The following is a 15,671-nucleotide window of genomic DNA, read 5'->3' on the forward strand; positions in this document are numbered from 1 at the left end:
AACTTTAAATGAATTACTTCGTTAATGGCCTTAATAGGTCTATCAATTATTGGCGGGCGTGCAGCTGACTCCAGTGCGCGCCTGCCAAATGAAATGTCACGATGACGCTGGGACGCATGCCCGATGTCATCACGCATCATTTTATGTGCCGGTGTGTCGGGCCCACCCCCGCACGCTGACCGAAAAATCCTGGCCATAAAACAAAATAGCTTACACTTAACCTCAGTAAAGTGCACGGTGCCTGACTCTTCCTACCAGCGTTTTAAAACCTGTTCATAACCCTTTAGCAGATGTGATACTCATGACCACTATCCGTTGTTCTTTTCCTCCCTTTGTTTTTGGGTATATTCTGGCATGAGCATTGGGAGCTGGGAATGCCCAGCAACACCATTTGCCTCTGGTTGGACGAGAAGCATGTTGGCACTTTTGATGTGGACCCTTCATGAAAGCAGAGGTGTACCAGAGGGGGTCTGTGTTCCTGGGCTCTTCCTCTGTTTGGATGCTGGTAGGCCTCCTGTGCGCATTGACTACCACAATCAGCTGGTCTGGCTGCAATTGGCTAACTTAGCATAGACCAGAGAGCAAACCTGTGACCTCTTGATAATTGTATTTCAGAGCTACTCATTCATGTAACCATCTGATGCTCTGCGGCAGCTGTTACAAGGTACCAAAGGCTATACTGGGAAATAAATTGCAATGAGCTGTCAAATGGTATGCTGTTTGGGAGTACGGGTCACAGGAAGGGCTACAATCCATGCCCAGTGAGAATCTCTATCAGAAGCTCAAGATCATGGAATTGTCCCATATAGAGTAGATTTTACTATTTCATATTCCTGTCGAAATGGCACCAAAGACTTTGATTTCAAGGGTAAGAGTCAGTGTACCCCACAGAGTTTTTATACCTGGTTTTATAGCTGACTGAAAGGGTATTTCAATGGAATAAGTACACAACTGAGAGATAGACTCCTTTAAACAAATTGCCGCTATATAAAAACTGAATACTGGCATGGATAGGTCACCTGAAATGTCAAGTTGAAAGGTTGAAAGAGGCAGGGCATGTCTTCCAGTTGAATAAACTTTGATGCATCCACTGAATCACCATAAATAAAGGAAGCTGGGGAAATAGACCTATTTTAAAAAGAAATGAAGAGTTGTCAGCTTGGAGAGAAAAATGACACAGCACCATGGTCCGGCAGTGCTGAACATCAAGAATAAACAAAGTATCAGCATTTAATCTGCTAGTCTTCAGTATCAAAACAGCAGGAACTAAATTTGAACCTCTCAGGGCAATATTTGGGATTGCAGAACAAAACAGCACTTGCACTTTTTAACTGAGTTTATCAGTAACAAAATATAAAACGTCAAATTGTCATCTTTACATTTATCCAATACATTGATAAAAGAACAAATGTAAAAGTGAGTGTGTATATTTGACATCTAAATGTTATATGTAACAAATTAAAGTGTAACAACAGCTTGCATTTTATGCAGTAACTTTAATGTACGAAATGTTTCAAAGCACTTTGCACAGTAGTTGTATGAGGAACAAAACACTGAGCTAGCAGAGAAAGCTTCAAAGGGGTGATTAAAGACTTGGGAGGGAGTCCCAGAGAATGGGAGCTAGGTTTACCCACTAATAGTGAGGCAGAGGGTGGGATGCACAGGACGCTAAAGACAGGGGGGTCATTTTTGTTTTCAGCACCTGCACAGTTAACTGGCAGGATGGATCATCAGCCCATTATAAAAAACGCCTAATTTTCATTTTCAAGAGAACGTTTTCTATGTCATGCATGAAAAATGAACCACTGCCCAGGAAAACAGGTCAGGGTTATGGTGGGGTCAAAGGGACAAGTGGAAGTCCTGCCCTACCACCAGCCCATTAAGTGTGGTGAGCCATACACAGACAACCGGCTTTGTTACGTATTTTCAAAGCAGCACAGGGCTTGCAGCGTCCGAAGGGTTAATTACTCAACAGCATATTTATTTTCCAGAAAGCTGCAAAAAGATCAAAGCTGCAAATTACTAAACTGGCACTCGAGTAATGACTCAGGAGTCAGTGAACCCATTACTAGTAAATCTTTAACTTTGACACTGCAGTGGTTGTTCCTCTACAGAGGAAAGAGGAAGTCATCTGACAATACTGAAAGCCTGCAACATCCTTTGGAAACTACACACTGAGGCAAAGTTTAGTACCTCCTTCCAGTTCTTCCTTTATCGAGTATTATCTTGAGGCCTGCCTTTCTCAATACTCTTCAACTCAAACACCTTTCCCCTCTCCTATCACTCTGTACCGTAGTATGACCAGGTCTCCCTCCATTCCTATTAATCTAAAACCCAGTATTTAATTCTCCCACCTCTCAGAATACTCCATAACCCAGTTGTATCAGATCTCCTTCAGTTCCTATTGCTGTCTAACCTCTACTCTTTACCTAATTGTATAACCTAATAACCTCAGCTGCACCTTCTTTCCTTCCATTCCTCTTTAATATGTCGTACAGAGAATGCACATGCAATTTCTGCTGGAAGGAGAGGAAAATAAATCGTCGTGCGATGGCTACACCTGCCAGTTCTGATCTCCTGAATGTGGCCTCCAGCTTCAGCAAACCTTCTTTCCCCCAACCCTGGCTTCTGCTCCCACTGCACCCCTCTCCCCCACCACCCCACTCCCAGCAATGTGATTCTCTTCATCTTGATTCTCTCTGCTGGCTGGCTGACACACTGCTCCAGCTTGATGCTAAACAGGCCCTAGGCCCAATATCAGGCCCCTCAGTCCTCACTATTCAGGTGCAAGGATTCAACCTCAAACCTCCACCCCATTCCCACACATCAAAAAATGTGTGCTCCTGAATTTCTACCCCTTAATCTTTGTGGCAAATTATATTCCAGCAATGTTCCCTTCAAATCCTGCCAGTATTTTGGTCAAATTTACCCCGTGATAGTCGTGTCCACTTCATGTTTCAGAGGCATGGTGAGAATGAGTGTGTTGTCAAATAGAGATTCATTCCGCTCCACATTCCCACTGCAGAAAAGAAACAAAACATAAAACTGAATTAGTCAAACTGCCATATCAGAAACAATGAGTGGAATCGTACCAGATTTGCACTAAGTGCGGTAACGGGCATGAAGAAAGATGTTTTATCCACTGGACACAAAGTCCTCTACCCCCGCAATGGCCGCAGGAGGTTCACCAATCCAGCCTGGGAGGCGGTGGCAGCAGTGATCAGCATCACTGGAGCACAGAGGACAGCCATCCAGTGCAGGAAGAGGATGAACAATCTTATCCGCTCCGCCAGGGTAAGTCAACAACGTCATCACTCTCAACTCACTGGCTCACAAACCCATCACACATCTACAGGGATCTCACACCTCAAGGGACAACACCACTAACTCTCACACATACCCTCACACCTCCATCAGGCTCATATTCTCTGGAACCCGTATCCTCATCCTGTCCATGTCCCCGCTCACCACACAAACATTCTGTACAGTGCTATGTGTCCTGCTCACACTCTTTCCACCTGTTTTCATGCAGAAGCCTGCTCACAACAGCAGGGAGCCCCTCACTCACTTTGAGGAGCGTGCCATCGTGCTGACTGGTGAGGATGTGAATTGTACCTGCGGCGACGGTGAAGTCAGCGGTGAACACCCACCCGAGGATCCTACTCTACATCGTCCCTCTCTCACCGTATATGTGAGCGCTCTGTCTCCTGCTTTTGACTCTGCTGCCATGCACTACTTATTTCTACTTTGGTTTACAGGGAGCTCTGCCAAGCGACTGACACCCTCAGCCAGCCAGTCCCTCAGCCCCATCCAGGTCCTCATCTCCAGCCAAGAGGACACCTCCTCCATTGAAGAACTGGAAATAAGCAGCCTGGAAGACCCATCATAGCACTTACCGCTTACCCACACCCTCCACCAGCGCAGAGACACACACCTCAGTGGGACCTAGAACTAGAGCAGGCTCAGGTTCACAATCTAGCGGTCACTGCATGGACATGTATCTGCAGCCGGTTCAGCCGAGCTCCCCCGCATTCGGAGGGCTGCTGGGGAGGAGGCATCTGTGAGGTCCGAGTCAGATGACGAGCCTCTAGATTTAGCCTTCCAACTCATCATGGAGAGTCAGCAGAAGGCAGGGGAACATCACGCAGAGCCTTTGGAAGCCCTCTACAGAAGGGCACATAAGTCAGAGGACTGCGTCCACCTGCTCTCTGATGAAGTAATGCCCACATGTGTGTGTTTGGAGCTTTCCATGGGAAGGATGGCAGATGCCATGGAGACCCTGGTCCAGCAGGACACGGAGATATGTGCAGACCTGCCCTCCATCGCAGGAGCCAGGGGTGAGTTCCTGCAGTGGCAACTCAAGGGGGAAACAGGACACTTCAACATCCCTCCAGGTGCTCCTTCCTTTCAAGGAGTCAGGCCGGGGCCCTCGGGCACCCGAAGGGAGGAGCAACAGCTGGACACCCCTGGGTCATCCACTCAAGAATCTCTGAGGCTCTCCTGCCTCTCTGAGTCCCCTTTGCCTGTGACCCCCTCAAACTTCATTCTCAGTCACCGCAGAGGGAGCAGCTGGCCCACAGGAGGACAGCCAAGGCAAGCCGGGGCTCCCAAGGCCTCAGTTCTCCAAAGGATGCACACTAAAGTCATCAGAGGCAACAGGGCCAACCATTGCACAGGATGTCCCCACCCCTGCTGCGGCTGTCAGGGCAGCATTTAGAAGAAATGGTAGGTCAAGGAAAGTTAAGAATTTCTGATCCCAAGATGTTGCACAGGTGAACATATTTTGTCACTTTATAATCTGAAAATATATTCACCTTCACTTAATAACGTGTAATGGTGTCTTCCAGCTTCATTTGCAGTCCTCCCCCTGTATCCCAGAGAACCCTACAACCCCCTTTATCCCCAACACCCCCCCCACCCTCCCCCCACAATAGCAGTTCAGGTGCACGCAGCACTAGTGATTCTGGAGGGAGAAGTGTGGCAGGGCCTTTCAGAGCCTAGTTCAAGCACTCTCCCACAGAGCCTTCATTCATCACACTCATCTCAATGTCCTGAGCATTTTCAATGCTGCCTGCTGTGGTTCTCTTTCAGTTGTCCATCTGAGCTGACCTGCATCTCCGCCCACCCACTGATCACACTCCCATACAGGACCTGTGCCCGTCCAACACGAGGCTCCTCTCACTTTCGATTTGACAAACATGGTCCTGGTAATGATTTTGAATAGATCCCCCTCCCTTTTCCCTTTCCTAGTCGCCCATGCCCTTTCCCCCATCACTGCGGAACCCCCAGGATCATCTTCCACCTCCCCACCGCCACCTACCAACCCGAACCCTTGCAGTTCCAGGATGTCCAGGTGAAATTCCCTACCTTCCTGAGAATCCCACCCCCATCCACATTGACCTCCCCGACCACCTCCTTCTCACCCACAGGGACCGTGTCTGCCTCCGCCCCTTCTACCATTACCAACACACCCTCGCCCTCCCATCTTAGCGGCTCCCTCTGCCCCCCTGCACACTCACCACTGCCTCCTACCACACCCACCCTCATATCGCTCCCCAGGAGGCAGTCACTGACTCCACAGACTCCTGCCTTGCACGTTCACCTGGACATTCCTCCCCCACACCCACACCCCCACCCCCCCCAAACTTACTCCCTCCTCCCCCTGGGCACCTTCCGCCCTTCGCCTCTCCGAACACCGTCCTCCCCCTCCCGGGACATCCTCCCCGGACACCTTCCCCTCTCCAAACTTCCTTCTCCCCCTCCCTGGACACCTTCCCCTCTCCAAAGTCACTCTTCCCCCTCCTTGGACACCTGCCCCTCTCCGAATTCACTCCTCCCCTTCCCTGGACACCTCCCCCTCTCCGAAGTCACCCCTCCCCCTGCCTGGACACCTCCCCATCTCCGAGCTCCCTCTTCCCCCTGGACACCATCCCCTCTTTGAACTCCCCCCCTTATACCTACCTCCCCACTTGCAGCTTTCTCCCCCATTACACCCTCCTCCCTCCCGTAATCCCTCCACCCCGATGACACGTTCGACCTCCTCCCAACGTCATCTCCCGACACCTTCATTTCATCCCCCAAACCTCTCCCCCTGACACCTTCATCCTCCCCATCCCAACCTCACCACCCCCCGACACCTTCATTTCACCCCCATTCCAACCCCCCCGCCCCCCCAGCCCACACGGTACACCTTCCTCTCCCATTCACAGCTAGACCTTAGTCACCCCTCCCTTCTCTGATCATCCATAGCAGCCCATCGCCAAGACCGTGATGTTCCGAAGCATCAGCAGAGACCTCCCACCTTCCAAGAGCTGTTTCGCGGCAGAGACATGCCCACGAGGATCCACCCAGCATGCGGTGCACGTGTTCCTCCAGGGTCCGGTAGCTGTAGGACTCTGGCATCTTCTGCTCCATGGATGTCTGCGATATGAGCAAGGCCCTAACGGCAAGTCCTGACTTCTGCACATCACACTTATCCAGACCAGTTCTGGGCCGGTGTGTTTTCCCACCACGTAATGGTAAATCTGGTGTGTTGGACGATTCTGGTCGGGCCTTATTTTGCATCCTATTAGCAGGATGCAAACTGTGTTCACGCCAGCTTCCAGTGGGATTCATGGTCCACACCATCGAATGATCCCGCTGTGATTTCACGCCGGCCTGAAACTGATTCCTAACCCTCACGCTGAATTCTCCCCCTGCCCCCACCATCAATGGGACTGGACAATTCTGCCCGATGTGTAGTTAAATAATTATAATACTGTGGTTTGATGACAAATAATGGTGTTGCGGGGATATTTCCTGATTCAGCACTGTAGGTACAAAGTCTGAAAGATAGCTTTTATCTTTTCAAACTGCTCAGGTTTGAATGGTAGAAGTCACAATTGCATAACAGCTGCACCATTCAACATTTCTGAACAGTGATTTGAATATTTTGATCATTTGATAGTTTTATAGACAAGTAATGATGTCCCATTGGATTAGGAAGGAAATTTAAGGCAGCAGATTTCCAGATTTAAATACAATGTTAACTGAATTTTATTAACAACAGATTTGAAACACTCTGTTCACTCAAAGCCCTCAAGGTCATGGTGAATGGACCAAAAATCAAAGGGCTGCTTAGCCCGAGATACTTGCATCCCAGTGTATACAAAGTATTATTTTATTAATGTTTTATTCGTTCATGGGATGTGGGCATTGTTGGCTAGGCCAGCATTTATTACCCATACATAATAGCCCTTGAGAACTGAGTGTCTTGCTAGGCCATTTCAGAGGGTATTTAAGAGTCAACCGTATTGCTGTGGGTCTGGAGTCACATGTAGGCCAGACCAGGTAAGGACAGCAGGTTTCCTTCCCTAAAAGACATTAGTGAACCAGGTGGGTTTTTACAACATCAACAATGGTTTCATGGTCATCATTAGACTTTTAATTCCAGATTTTTTTTTTTAATTGAATTTAAATTTCACCATCTGCCATGGTGAGCATTACCCTGGGTATCTGAATTAGTAGTCAATGACAAAACTACTATGCCACCGCCTCTCCTCTGCTTCACATATCAGAAGAACAAAACCCACTAAATTTTAGTTTAGGGGCTCGCATGCATCATTTTAATAAAAAGATATCTTAAATCAAAAATAAAAATGAAAATGTTACAACAGGTCAGTTAACATCTCTAACAAATACACAGGTTAATGTCTTAGGTACAGAGCCTTCATTGGAGCTGGAAACTGGAAGGTAAGCAAGCTATTTAGTCAAACTGAAGAAAACTAAATGGAGGGGGAGAAAGAGAGGTGCTGGGCTAAAGGTTTTATTGAAAATCTGAAAGAGTGAAAACTGGTGGGGGATGTATAAATCAACTGGAGAGAAGTGTTTATCATTCAAGATGGAACTATGATTAGAGGCTCAAAGAGTCTGGTTTTGATACACAAAATTCTGGAAGGGGTCAGATGGCAGTATATGTCCCTCTATTCCTCTCTGAATAAGTCAGTGTAGCAACCTCTGAGTCTAAGGTTGGAGATGCCTCATTTTCTATAGTCAGAGACTGTGTATGTTCAAGCTAAATCTAATTGGCGAGCTGCCCATTAGTGCTCATTGAGATCTGGTAGCTTAGAGTCAATCCAAAAGAGGCTTGACCATGATAATGGTTCAATTGTTTGGGGTCATTGGGCAGGACTTACACACAGTCTGCAGACCTTTAAAATGGCAGGCAAGACCCGCATGCAGAAGTCCCAACCCTATCCCAGATCCCATTTTTGTCGCAGGGGCATGGGGATGGGGTGTGACTCACAGAGGAGGGAAAACCAAACTCAGGAGAACTATTTAAACTGAGTTCAAACATACCCCATCTTGGATACGGCAAGGGTCCTAACCCGCAGTGTGGGAGTCACGAATTGATGGAGCAGATGTAAACGCTCTTGAAGGGCAGATAAGGTTTGTTTATATGTCATGATCTGGGGTTTTTTTTAATCTCCCACTCTTGAAATTTGAAAGAAACAGGCTGAGAGAGTTGAGTCAGAGTTAAGAAAAACGTACTGCTGAGCTGATTGGATTGACAGACCTTCTGGTGTAGGTTAGAAAAAATGCAATCTGATCATGTAGTTTCAATAGAGTTCTTTGTTGACATTTCCCCAAGGGCTAGTATTACGTCATTATGAATGATTGACTAAGTTTCAAAGCTACAATTATCTCAGCAGTGGATTCTGGGTTTACAGTATGGTTGATAGTTTTATAAGGATATTAAAGGATTTACTCTGATGTGGGGTTTGAAGAGAAGCGTTTTTGTTTTTATAAGAAACTAATCACTTGAAGAGATTTAAAAGCTTTGAACCAGTTTCTTGTATGGGAGTTTATTTTTCACTATCAAGTGTGTATGAGTGAGAGTTGTATTGAATTGTTAGAAATGTATTTCTTTCATCTCCATATGGCTCCTGAGGTCTGTCCATGGTGGGCACTGGGTAAATGGCTATGGAGGTGGCATGGGGGGTATGAGGGGCCATTGGGGATGAGTCGGGGCCAAGGGTGTGAGAAATGTGAGGGCTAGAGGGCCTAACATTGTCTAAAACAACCGGGATGAAGTCCTAGAGAATCGAGACTGGCCTTCTAAACAGCCCACCTCAGCAATTGTCCACCCCTGTGGCCACCTACAATCTGTTTCCAGGGTCAGCGAGCCTGATTCATATGCCCCAAGTTAACAACACTTTTTGGGCACACAGCAGATGACAAGTTCTGGACACACATGGTGACACATGTTTGGGAACACACAGGATGACAACACATTCTAGGCACATGATGACATATTCTGAGCACACACAAGGTGACATGTTTTGGGCACACACAGGATGACGCATATTGGGCACACATAATGTGACAAGTGTTTTCTGGGTACTCACGAAACACCAATGTGTTCTGGTTTGCAGAAGATGGAAATATGTTTTGAATATGCAGAGACTACAGTATCTTCAGAGTACACAGAAAATAGCAATATGTTTTTAATACACAGAAGTTGGCAATTTATTCTGACCACACACAGGCGATCAATGTTCCAGGCATACCGAGGCTGACAATGTGTTATGGGTACACAGAAGATAGCAATGTTTATTGGATGGAGAATTGAGAGATTTGTTTTGGGTAATCATGGAAAAAAGTGTGTTCTGTATTTATATGATGGCAATGTATTCTGGGTAGACAAAGCTTGCCAATATATTTTGGGAGCATCAAAGCTGATAATATCCCACTCGTAATGCTCGCACTGTCACGGTAAATACATTGTAATGTTTTTAAATTAATTCTCACTGGAAATACTGGTAAAACGGTCTGAGAAACAGCATTGCAGTTTACTGGCTTAAACAGACCTTTTCGCTCACCCCAGCTTTCCATATACAATAAAACAGCCTACATTCACAATGGTGCAGTTCATCTATTGACCTTTTTGAATCCAAATCAAACAATACAAGATAATAGAGAGGAGAACCACTGTGGTAGGATTTATTTTGACCAGGTGCCAAAAGCAGCTGACATGCATCTTTGACTTGCAATTCATTGTCTGAATACGTTCTCATAATCCCAAAAACAAACGTTTTAAAGAACTAGAGTTCCAATGCAATGAGGTGCCTAATGAGTATCAGTGAGAAGAAAAGTTCCAGGGAATGTCTGGCCAAGGGTAGCTCATGTAGCTGAAGTGACTGTTGAGTCAGGGAATGTTTGTATGTCAGTCTAAATTAGGAAATCTGGTAAACACTGTAAATTGGCCCTGTCCCAATAAAAGTCTAGCACTGTATTTGTATAGTGCTTTTCATGACCTCAGGATGCTCAAAATGTTTTACAACCAATGAGATACTTTCGAAGTTTAATCATTGCTGTAATGTAGGAATAGCCACAAAATAGTCTGGCTGAAAATAGTCTTATTAAATTTGACAAGTGAGCCCAAGATATCAGAGTATATAAAATCATCAGAAACAAAATTGCAGGGCAAACATTCGGGAGATGAATATTATTCTGTTTCACAATGCTTGGGCTCTTCTCAAAATTGAATCTCTTGTTCCCATGTATCGAACAGTGTTAATGTGACTATTGCATTTTTTTTGCTTGGAAAAACTGAAAAAAATTATAATTAATTTAATTTCACTTAATTCAATAAAGAGTAAGCTAATTTTAGAATTGTTCCATTGGATTGTTTTTTTCCCAATGGGGCAGACCAACTCCAGAAAAATAACATTTGGCCTCTTTTGGCTGTGCCAGGTTCATTGTGGGATGGCTCTTGTATCCTTAGCAGACATGGGCCTGATTCCACAAAAAGCATGGAGCTTGGCTATTGAGTTAATCAGGAAATAGCTTTGGATTATTTACAGTGTAAATAATCTGAATGTACCTGGTTTGTGTTAGACCCAGAAATGTCAGTGGGTTTAAAAGTTTGCTGAGTGAGGCTCTGTATGTGTTAAAATGCAATTACATCTTAAACTATTAACTATGTCAGTGCAAGTTGATGGTTTTGCTAATAACTGTTTGCATTTCTGCCATATATGGAATCAATCTCTGAATTCTTATGAGTATTCAGCCAGACTCCTAAAACTGCTCATTTTCTTACTGTTATTTTGCATCCAAGAAACTCAACTCATATTTGACTCTTGTACTTTGTACAACTGTTATCAGTGGATAGCTTCGCAGGACTATTTTTGAGCAATCTTTGCTATTTTTCAAAGAACACTACTCAAGTACTTGTATAGCAATACTAGTACAGAGCAGCTAGACTAACCACTGCATTCCAACAATGATGAATCGAGCAAGGGATAGATGATCCCAATAGATCAAGGATTGGATTACAAAGTGAACAAATTAAAGAGTGCAAGCTGCATCTTGCCTTAAAATGCCACGGCCAAATGGGTTAATGTGGCTTATGCTATGGGTTTGTACATTTCTAACATGCACATCTCATGGAACCAGGGGCTTAAACTAGATTTAGCACAAAGGCAAGTTTCCCTTTAATAGAACTGATGCATAGAATTCTGACTAGAAGGCATTAATCTTCCCCAGAACTGGCTCTCAAGTCATGCAGACCATTTAGAAGTGTGCAGATGAGAAAATGTCCCTTCATTTAGACCAATATTCCCTGATGTCCAATATGTTCATAGATCCTGCTAATAAAACGTTGAGTTGAATCTGAAGCTGCTTTTACAGTGCAGCCCAAGTCTCAGGAAAGTGACCAACCAAGCAACTCTCCTGCATTGAACAGTGTAGATGGTTTTTCTGGGGCCTCTGATTTTGTACATATGCTGACTGACCCTGTCCTTTTGCCCAGCGTATGGTGCAGTGACATCATGATGTTATGTTAAGACATCATGAGCGGTACGTGGTATCTGTGAGCGATGTCATGATGTCACTACCAAAGTGTGCTGACACCACTAGACCAGAGGATTTATCAGTCGGTCCCAGCAAGACCAGTGGCAGTCAGTAAGAGCAAGTTTCTTAACTCCAGGTTGCTTTACTTTGGTGTGACCACTGCTACACAAATAAGCCCACACTAGGAGAACCAATAGAACAGCAGCTTGCATGTAAACACTTAGGTTTAGAAAGGATGTTTTTATAGAAAGAACTTGCATTTACAAGCTGTCTTTCATGTCCTCAGAACACCCCAAAGCACATCACAGCCAATGGAGTGTAAACCCTTTAAAAGAACTGATGCTTTGAATTCTGACTAGAAGGTATTAGTCTTGAGAATTTGCATTGCCCATATTATATCCGAAATCACACTGCACAAATTAATTTGCTATTGCTGATGTGCAGAAAAACACAGAAGTTGATTTATGCACAGCAGGATCTCACAAAACAGCAGTGAGATGACTGACCAATGAATGTGTTATTTTATGCTGTTGGTTCAGGGAGGAATGTTGGTCAGGACTCCAGCAGAACTCCATGCTCCTTTTTGAATACTGCTATGAGATCAATTACAGCTGTCTCTACCACTCAGGATGGCATACTTAATTTTGCTGGAGAAAAAATGTAAAATTCTAGAGCAAAATTATTATTTTCAATCTTTCTCTCTCTCCCCATTGCCTGTTTAGTTCTGTGGGGGATGGGCATCTGTAGAAAAAAAAACGCTGAAGGAGATCAGAGAACTGATGGAGGCAGATCGAGGTGTTGCTGAAACAGCCCAAAAGCTAACAGGAGATAACAAGGCAGACAGAGCCACTACCCACAACTCAAATAATGTGGTTTAGTTAACAGTTTACACATATATTAGAAAGATAGTTTTAGAAAACTGCCCTGATTTTAATCAAGCTTCTAAATGTTGGTTGTATTTCCTTCAGTTAGTTTGCTGCAATGTTGATTTTTGAGAGAAAAGAAGTTGAACAAAAACCCTGTCTTGACCCCAATCAATGAAGTTGTGGTCCCTTTATTGGATGGGAACAGGAGAGTATTTAATAAGTACCGTACGTCTTTCAGGATACTGACTCAAAACAATCAAATCCTTCCTCCCACCACCCCTACCCCCCACCCACCACCACCAACAACAACCACCACCACTCTACTAAAACTCAACAAGCAGCTGGATCCAATTAAGATTATCACAGGAACTACAAGAATGCTGCATCTGAATGTATTATGCAATTTATTTGTTAACCAGACTCCATACAAGCTAGAATGTAGAATGATGTCCATGCCAAAATCTTTGAATTATAATTCGCCCTGCTCATTCTTCATGTTACTACATATCTTGTAAACAATTCTGAGTAAACACTTTGTTCTAAAGTTTTACTGCAGCTTATCTTCTTTTGCAAATATCTTCTCAAAATAAAATTTCAACAAACTACGTAAGTGTATCCTATTGTCCTGACCTCTTTGCTTGTTACACAGCATGATGTGGCCTGAGAGGTGTTAATTTAATTATAGCTATAAACATCTATTTAATTGGAGGAGGCAACTTCCAGTGCGAACAAGGCTACGGTTAGTGGTGTAAGATGAAGCTGGTAAAGATTTACAAAGTTCTGAACCCCCACGCAGAATGTTTCTGGACAATGTAAAACTGTGTGATAGTTCTTCAAATGGAAGTGGTATACAGTCAAACTGTGAAATTAATGGCCGAAAAGTTTGTTTGTGTGGTTGTGTTTTCATTTACAGCACCATGTTAGTACGTTAGCAGTTGAGCAATAGGTTGGAGGATAGTTCCCTAACGTGTTCCAAATCTCAACCACCAGGGAAGACCATCGACTATCAAGTCTTGTGTTGCTCCCAGTAGCTGATTAAGGCTGAGGTTCCACAACTACTGGAGAATTGATACAAAACTAAAGTTAAAGGGGTCAACATGGTAGAAACGGGCATTATCATGGATTGCATAGCTATCATTTTATAATCCTCATTCATTGGGTAAGGCCTCCACCAGTAAGGATGGGGTCACGCAAAAGTTTCACCATTGATATAAATCCAGTCAAGTCCTCCCAGCTCTGGGGCAAGGAAAAGTGGAAGAGAGCCTCACTCATTTCATCCTGAGTTAGTAAAGATCCGTTCACACCAACTTAACAGTTGACATGTAAATATAACTGATGAGTATCATTGGCAGAGACTTTGGGGATAAGGCAGCCATCCTTGTTATTCAAACAGGAGCTGGCTCTCCTCGTGACTTGACTAAGGCATAAAGACCAGCAAGGTTCCAGGTTCAACTCTCCTCTGTGCCAATTAAGTTAGCTGATCTGAGCCAGGCTGGCATTAGGGTGCACTCCCATGGCCTCAATATCCTTTAAACAAGTACAGGGGGATAATTTTTTAAAGGTGATTCTACATTCCCAACGGAAGCAGCACTTTCAATGTCATAACCTCATCTTTGACCAGTGTTCCTTGCAGGCACGCTTCCACACTGGAGCACAGGATCATGGAAGATATAAAACATAATTGGTAAATGCTTTCCTGGGCTCTGGGTTAGCACTAAGGGAAAGATTCATTTTTAAATTCCAGGGATGCCTCCCTTTAGTGAAGACACATGAATAGAAGGAGAGATGCATGAAGTAACTGGTCTTCATTACTGCAGTAAATTGAATACTATTTTTAAACAACAGGAAATACATTTAGGCCAGAATTTTCCGGCCCTGTTGGGCAGGGTGCATGGAGGGCAGGGTGGGGGTGGGGGAGACACAATATGATGAAAAGGCCAAAAACCGGGTTTCAGCAGTCATGAAACCAGTTTGTGATCGTCTGTCAATGGCGGGCCGTGTTTCCTGCCGCTAAACGTGGGGAACGTCATTTTAATAAATTTGCATCTAACAATAAGACCTGCTTGCCGGAATCATCCTCCCATGTCAAATTTACCGCCCCCGTAGGCGTGATATCAGAATGGTGTGCTTCACTACTGCCTTTAAAAGGCATGCACCTGGCAACCCGAATTTTGAGGGGAACTTGGAGATGAGTGTGCCCAAAATTGAGCAGTGCTCATAAATATCACCTGTAGGATGTGTGGCAGTGGCACCCTCCTCGGCCTCTGGAGCTGGAGCTGCTGACGTCACATGAAGAGGGGATTCAGATAGACTGGACCCAGAGTCATTTGGATGGATGGCCCTGGGGTGTGCACCTGCTGAACCTCCCTATAGGTGCCCAAGAGCCCCTGGCTGACTCTGTGAGGAGAAGGGGAGGCTAGAGTGAGATTGAGCTGCCCCGCACCCCTCTCGTGTTGACACTGTTGGAGGCCAACCATGATGTCTGTGATGGAGTACAGCCCCCGCTGCAGTGCGGGACTGCTTTCCTGGGCCAAGGTCTCCATGGCAGCCGCCATCCTACTAATATTGACCTCAGTGCGTTGGCATGCTGGCGCTATCACCTCAGGCTGAAAGTGGACGGACTCCTCCATCGTGTCTTACAATCTGAGGAGTGCAATGGACATCCCTTCCTGATGTTCCCGAGCTTGCCTTTGCAGCTCCAGAAACTGAGGTATGGTCGAGTCCAGAGGCTCCTCATCTGATTCAGACTCAGCAGATTTCAGGCCTCCGCTGAGTACCAGAAACCTGGAAGGTCCCTGCTGTCACCTGCTGTGAATCAGACAGTGCGATGTGTTCACCAGAATGTGATCTTGAGGCTACTCTAGAACTAGGTCTCACTGAGATTTGTGTCTCTGCACTGGTGGAGGGTGTGGGTGAGCGTTCTGACCGGTCTTCAATGAGGGTGTCATCAGATTCTTCTTCTGAGGTGCCTTT

General features: G+C 45.2%; 1 protein-coding gene across 1 annotated transcript in view; it reads right to left on the minus strand.

Moving 5' to 3' along the window:
• Positions 1 to 15,671, minus strand: part of itga9 (integrin, alpha 9) — a 574,702-nt gene that overhangs the window by 134,128 nt on the left and 424,903 nt on the right. Inside the window, exons 21-22 of the mRNA XM_078540091.1 lie at positions 2,930 to 3,019; positions 1,020 to 1,128 (exon numbers count right to left, since the gene is read on the minus strand). Of these exons, the coding sequence (XP_078396217.1) occupies positions 1,020 to 1,128; positions 2,930 to 3,019 (199 nt within the window). The remainder of the gene's footprint in view (positions 1 to 1,019; positions 1,129 to 2,929; positions 3,020 to 15,671) is intronic.

Source organism: Cetorhinus maximus, chromosome 4 (assembly GCF_964194155.1).
Source record: "Cetorhinus maximus chromosome 4, sCetMax3.hap1.1, whole genome shotgun sequence".
Classification (NCBI taxonomy): Eukaryota; Metazoa; Chordata; class Chondrichthyes; order Lamniformes; family Cetorhinidae; genus Cetorhinus; species Cetorhinus maximus.